At 45.0% G+C, this 7,016-nt stretch overlaps 1 protein-coding gene across 1 annotated transcript; it reads left to right on the top strand.

Moving 5' to 3' along the window:
* The first annotated feature begins 4,288 nt into the window (after window positions 1–4,288).
* On the top strand, window positions 4,289–5,007 carry LOC110502635 (intestinal mucin-like protein). Its single transcript, XM_036934551.1, has 2 exons — window positions 4,289–4,440; window positions 4,639–5,007. Exons 1-2 carry the CDS (start codon window positions 4,289–4,291, stop codon window positions 4,817–4,819), a joined length of 333 nt encoding a protein of 110 aa, XP_036790446.1. The 3' UTR covers window positions 4,820–5,007.
* Window positions 5,008–7,016: the final 2,009 nt, after the last annotated feature.

Raw genomic sequence — 7,016 nt, 5'->3', positions numbered from 1 at the left:
CTGGACTGAGGGATAGCTCCGGACTGAAGGGCAGCTCCGGACTGAAGGGCAGCTCCGGACTGAGGGGCAGCTCCGGACTGAAGGGCAGCTCCGGACTGAAGGGCAGCTCCGGACTGAAGGGCAGCTCCGGACTGAGGGGTAGCTCAGGACTGAGGGGTAGCTCCAGACTGAGGGGCAGCTCCGGACTGAAGGGCAGCTCAGGACTGAAGGGCAGCTCCAGACTGAGGGGCAGCTCCAGACTGAGGGGCAGCTCCAGACTGAGGGGCAGCTCCAGACTGAGGGGCAGCTCCAGACTGAGGGGCAGCTCCAGACTGAAGGGCAGCTCCGGACTGAAGGGCAGCTCCGGACTGAGGGGCAGCTCCGGACTGAGGGGCAGCTCCAGACTGAGGGGCAGCTCCAGACTGAGGGGCAGCGCCGGACTGAGGGGCAGCGCCGGACTGAAGGGCAGCTCCGGACTGAAGGGCAGCTCCGGACTGAGGGGCAGCTCCAGACTGAGGGGCAGCTCCAGACTGAGGGGCAGCTCCAGACTGAGGGGCAGCTCCAGACTGAGGGGCAGCTCCGGACTGAGGGGCAGCTCCAGACTGAGGGGCAGCTCCGGACTAAAGGGCAGCTTCGGACTGACTGACGGCTCTGGCAGGGCCTGGCTGATTGACAGCTCTGGCAGGTCCTGGCTGACTGATGGCTCTGGTTGCTCCTGGCTGACTGACGGCTCAGGACAGACTGGCGGCTTTAGCAGCTCAGGACAGATGGGAGACTCTGGCAGCTCAGGACAGACGGGAGACTCTGGCAGCTCAGGACAGACGGGAGACTCTGGCAGCTCAGGACAGACGGGAGACTCTGGCAGCTCAGGACAGACGGGAGACTCTGGCAGCTCAGGACAGACGGGAGACTCTGGCAGCTCAGGACAAACGGGAGACTGGCAGCTCAGGGCAGACGGGAGACTCTGGCAGCTCAGTCATTTATATAGTCCTTCTTACATCAGCTGATATCTCAAAGTACAGAAACCCAGCCTAAAACCCCAAACAGCAAGCATTGCAGGTGTAGAAGCACGGAGGCTAGGAAAAACTCCCTAGAAAGGCCAAAACCTAGGAAGAAACCTAGAGAGGAACCAGGCTATGAGGGGTGGCCCTCATAGTCCGCTTCTGGCTGTGCCGGGTGGAGATTATAACAGAAAATGGCCAAGATGTTCAAATGTTCATAAATGACCAGCATGTTCAAATAATAATAATCAAGTAGTTGTTGAGGGTGCAGCAAGTCAGCACGGCCAGGTGGACTGGGGACAGCAAGGAGTAATCCTGAGGCATGGTCATAGGGCTCAGGTCCTCCGGGAGAGAGAAAGAAAGAGAGAAAGAGAGAGAGAATTAGAGAGAGCATACTTAAATTCACACAGGACACCGGATAAGACAGGAGAAGTACTCAAGATATAACAGACTGACCCTTGCCCCCCGACACATAAACTACTGCAACATAATTACTGAAGGCTGAGACAGGAGGGGTCAGGAGACACTGTGGCCCCATCCGATGATACCCCCGGACGTGGCCAAACAGGCAGGATATAACCCGACCCACTTTGCCAAAGCACAGCCCCCACACCACTAGAGGGATATCTTCAACCACCAACTTACCATCCTGAGACAAGGCCGTGTATAGCCCACCAAGATCTCCGCCACGGCACAACCCAAGGGGAGGGCACCAACCCAGACAGGAAGATCACGTCAGTGACCCAACCCACTCAAATAACGCACCCCTCCTAGGGATGGCATGGAGAGCACCAGTAAGACAGCGACTCAACCCCTGTAATAGGGTTATGGGCAGAGATTCGCAGTGGAGAGAGGGGAACAGGCCAGGCAGAGACAGCAAGGGCGGTTCGTTGCTCCAGAGCCTTTCCGTTCACCTTCACACTCCTGGGCCAGACTACACTCAATTAATTATATGACCTACTGAAGAGATGAGTCTTCAGTAAAGACTTAAAGGTTGAGACCGAGTCTGCGTCTCTCACATGGGTAGGCAGACCATTCTATAGAAATGGAGCTCTGTAGGAGAAAGCCCTGCCTCCAGCTGTTTGCTTAGAAATTCTAGGGACAATTAGGAGGCCTGCGTCTACGTGTAGGTATGTACAGCACTACCAAACCAGAAAGATAGATTGGAGCAAGCCCATGTAATGCTTTGTCGGTTAGCAGTAAAACCTTGAAATCAGCCCTTGCCTTAACAGGAAGCCAGTGTAGGGAGGCTAGCACTGGAGTAATATGATCAATTTTTTTGGTTCTAGTCAGGATTCTAGCAGCCGTATTTAGCACTAGCTGAAGTTTATTTAGTGCTTTAACTGAAACAGTCTTGATATGTTCCTCAAAAGAGAGATCAGGGTCCAGAGTAACGCCGAGGTCCTTCACAGTTTTATTTGAGACGACTGTACAACCATCAAGATTAATTGTCAGATTCAACAGAGGATCTCTTTGGTTCTTGGGACCTAGAACAAGCATCTCTGTTATGTCCGAGTTTAAAGTAGAACGTTTGCAGCCATCCACTTCCTTATGTCTGAAACACAAGCTTCTAGCGAGGGCAATTTTGGGGTTTCTCCATGGTTCATTGAAATGTACAGCTGTGTGTCATCCGCATAGCAGTGAAAGTTAACATTATGTTTTTGAATGACGTCTCCAAGAGGTAAAATATATAGTGAAAACAATAGTGGTCCTAAAACAGAATCTTGAGGACCACCAACATTTACAGTTGATTTGTCAGAGGACAAACCATTCACAGAGACAAACTGATAGCTTTCCGACAGATAAGAACTAAAACAGGCCAGAACGTGTCCGTGTAGACTAATTTGGGTTTCCAATCTCTCCAAAAGAATGTGTTGATCGATGGTATCAAAAGCAGCACTAAGGTCTATGAGCACGAGGACAGATGCAGAGCCTCAGTCTGACGCCATTAAAAGGTAATTTACCACCTTCACAAGTGCAGTCTCGGTGCTATGATGGGGTCTAAAACCAGACTGAAGCATTTCATATACATTGTTTGTCTTCTGGAAGGAAGTGAGTTCCTGCGCAACAGCCTTTTCTAAAATGTTTGAGAAGAATGGAAGATTAAATATAGGCCGATAGTGTTTTGTATTTTCTGGGTCAAGGTTTGGCTTTTTCAAGAGAGGCTTTATTACTGCCACTTATAGTAAGTATAGTACACATCCGTTGGATAGAGAGCCATTTATTATGTTCAACATAGGAGGGCCAAGCACAGGAAGCAGCTCTTTCAGGATTTTAGTTGGAATAGGGTCCAGTATGCAGCTTGAAGGTTTAGAGGCCATGATTATTTTCATAATTGTGTAATGTGATATAGTACTAAAACACTTAAGTGTCTCCCTTGATCCTAGGTCCTGGCAGAGTTGTGCAGACTCAGGACAACTGAGCTTTGGAGGAATACGCAGATTTAAAAAGGAGTCCGTAATTTGCTTTCTAAGGATCATGATCTTTTCCTCAAAGAAGGTCATGAATTTATTACTGCTGAAGTGATAACCATCCTCTTTTGGGGAATGCTGCTTTTTAGTTAGCTTTGCGACAGTATCCAAAATAAATTTCTGATTGGTCTTATTTTCTTTAATTAAGTTGGAAAAATAGGATGATCGAGCAGCAGTGAGGGCTCTTCGATACCGCACGGTACCGTCTTTCCAAGCTAGTCGGAAGACTTCCAGTTTGGTGTGGCGCCATTTCCGTTCCAGTTTTCTGGAAGCTTGCTTCAGAGCTCAGGTATTTTTTGTATAGCAGGGAGCTAGTTTCTTATGACAAATGTTTTTAGTTTTTAGAGGTGCAACTGCATCTAGGGTATTGCTCAAGGTTAAATTGAGTTCCTCAGTTAGGGGGATAACTGATTTTTGTCCTTTGACGTCCTTGGGTAGGCAGAGGGAGTCTGGAAGGGCATCAAGGAATCTTTGGGTTGTCTGAGAATTTATAGCACGACTTTTGATGCTCCTTGGTTGGGGTCTGAGCAGATTATTTGTTGTGATTGCAAACGTAATAAAATGGTGGTCCGATAGTCCAGGATTATGAGGAAAAACAATAACGATAACAACAACAATAAGATCCAAAACTAGGTCCAGAGACAGTGGGTAGGTCCAGAGACATGTTGGACAAAACCTGACCTCTTATGAACCTGACCTCTTAGGAACCTGACCTCTTATGAACATAACCTCTTATGAACATAACCTCTTATGAACATAACTTCTTATGAACATAACCTCTTATGACACAATAAATCAATGTTGAGTTATAGTAAGGGGGAAACTCACCACTTTAAAATGTCCTCCTTAACTCTGTCTACCTCCACAGGCACTTTAATCAGTCACTGTGATGTGAAGAACACCACCACCTACCTAGAGGTGAATAACTGCAGGTCCTCTGTGCCGGTGGAAATCTCAGCCTGTGGGGGATCCTGTGGAACATCTTCTATGTGAGTACAAACTCTAAATAAGACCACACACACACATGCCGAAAAAGCACACAGAAACAAACGCAACATGCATTTGTTTTTTTTTAGAAATTTGTAAGTGGGGAATTGGATTGAAGGGTGAGAATTCAATGGACGTTGACCTATAGCAGAATAAATGTGGTACTGTTTCTAACAGTGTTTGTGTGTCCTGTTTGCTAGGTACTCTGCAGAGAAAAACACCCTGATGCACTCCTGCTCCTGCTGTCAAGAGATGTCTACCAGTGAGAGGAAGGTGGAGATGGTCTGCCCTGATGGGAAGAAGATCATGCAGTCCTACATTTACATTGATAAGTGTGGCTGCCATGACTCTGAGTGTGACAAGAACAACCACTTAGATTAGGCCTTGACGAATTAAGTCTTTTAAAATGTTCTTATTTACCTGCATGGAATATTCAATAGTTTTATCTAAAGGGAACCAATAGGGTCTGTCTCATTATCATATAGGCTACTTTCATGAACTGTATGTTCTTTCTCTCTACACTATCATAGACATTATGCAAACCTATTAAACTGATGAAGAAGCATGAAGTCATTATCTTTCTTGTTTTATTTCATATTATCAAGTGCGTCATTGTGTGACTAGGGAAACAGTACACATAGTATTTAATAAAGAACATATTCATTACATAACGGTTACTATTAAAAGGGGCAATCTGCAATTCAAACAATAACAAAGTGGACACCCTGCCAGTGTTTTGGCAAAAAGCTGAAGAATGGGGCTGGAGAAATGTAACCACTCTCAAGTTCATAGACAAGGCCATGGATGTAAGAACTGACCGTCCATGATAACAAAATGATAACAAAATTATAGTTTTAATCATGTTTTGAGGCTATACAGTTTTTGTTAACAATTATGTTGTTTACCAACAATGGAGTAAAACAATCTTATATTCTGGGTTGTGATGGGCTACGACAGTTGAACTCAGCTCATTAGGCATTTATAAGTGATATTCTTCAAGAATCAATAGGTATTATCAAGTCCAGAAATATATGTAGCGATCACAGATTAGTCACTGAAATCTTTAACCTTGATTAGCTATACTTTGATGTCAAAATGTCACAAGAACCACACCCACTGGGCACATAAGTTAATTCAACATCTATTCAACATTGGTTCAGGGTACTTTCATTGAAATACCGTGAAACTGTGTTGAATTAACCAGGATATGTATTACTACCCAGTGGGTAGTATTAGAAAAACATTAAGGGTATATTTATTACAATATTTCACTGAAAACTTAGCAAGAGCTGTTTTCTAAACCAATGTTATTGAATGTAACAAACTGGCTACCTATCTGTCATTTCCAGAGATCCTCTCACTGACAGAAATAACATAAATCTGTCTTTTGTTTAGCCAATTCTATCTCAATGAATGTGTCTGTCATTACAAGATGTAGCTAATATTCACCTAGATATTTGTTTCTTTAATGACATTTAGATGGCACTTTGTAGCCGGAGAGAAAGTACGAATCCAATTAGGTTAACGTCTGATTAAAAAAAAATATATTGGGCAGTGGTTGATGCTAAAGTGTTAAGAGATGGGAGCTTGTTGGTGTTCTGTAAGGATATGTAGCAGAGAGATGGGAGCTTGTTGGTGTTCTATAAGGAAATGGAGCAGAGAGATGAGAGCTTGTTGGTGTTCTGTAAGGACATGGAGCAGAGAGATACAGGATCAAGGTGGAGAAGATAGTGAGAATGGTCCGGGACCAGGGAGAGACTGGACAAGGTGGAGAAGACAGTGAGAATGGTCCGGGACTAAGGATATACAAGATCAAGGTAGAGAAATGTGGTGGAATTATTGTAATCAAAAGAATAGACTTTTAGATTTCTTCAAAACAATCACACTTTTATTTCTGACTGCAGTAACAGAGCTGGTCGGTAATCACCCCTGGAGGTGATCACTGAGAACTCAACCAGCTGTTTTGGCCACAGCATTTTATATCACCACTGGAGGTGATCACTGCTACAGCATTTTATAGCAATGTCCATCCTCCTGGATGTTCATGACAAACAACAGATGTATGGAATGTGTCACAGGGTTACTAATTATTCACAGCAAACAGTATCTGCTGTATATACTTTCCTCATTGTGTAGAAACCAGGGTCTGGTCCCCCAACTCCATACTGGAGCCATCTCCCCTGGTTCCCCAGTACAGAAACATTAACTCATGCTATGGAATGCGGTATCACCCAAAGACATCTTAAATCTCCTGTCAACGTTAAATCTCCCAGAGGCCCACTTTCAGTTCACACAGACACAATAGAGTTGCAAGAACCCTTTATTCTGTTGCATAAAACAACCATTTGATGCAATTACAGTATTATAACATAATCTTGCAATGTTGCTCTCACAGTAGACAGTGAGAATGGTCCAGGACCCAGATCAAGGTAGAGAAGACAGTGAGAATGTTCCAGCTCCAGGGAGAGACAGGATCAAGGTAGAAAAGACAGTGAGAATGGTCCAGGACCAGAGAGATACAGGATCAAGGGAGATTAAGGTTAAGAGTTTGGAACAGTTTCAGTGCCAACAGAAATTG

This window comes from Oncorhynchus mykiss, chromosome 2 (assembly GCF_013265735.2).
Source record: "Oncorhynchus mykiss isolate Arlee chromosome 2, USDA_OmykA_1.1, whole genome shotgun sequence".
Lineage (NCBI taxonomy): Eukaryota > Metazoa > Chordata > Actinopteri > Salmoniformes > Salmonidae > Oncorhynchus > Oncorhynchus mykiss.
The sequence above is the reverse complement of the archived record's forward strand: the minus strand, read 5'-3'. Positions and strand labels throughout refer to the sequence as shown.

Bases quoted from the DNA above. Each gene is read 5' to 3' on its own strand.
- LOC110502635 (XM_036934551.1), top strand. From the start codon at position 4,289: ATGTCCTCCTTAACTCTGTCTACCTCCACAGGCACTTTAATCAGTCAC. The intron at 4,441-4,638 runs GTGAGTACAAAC...CCTGTTTGCTAG, and splicing joins TCCTGTGGAACATCTTCTAT to GTACTCTGCAGAGAAAAACA.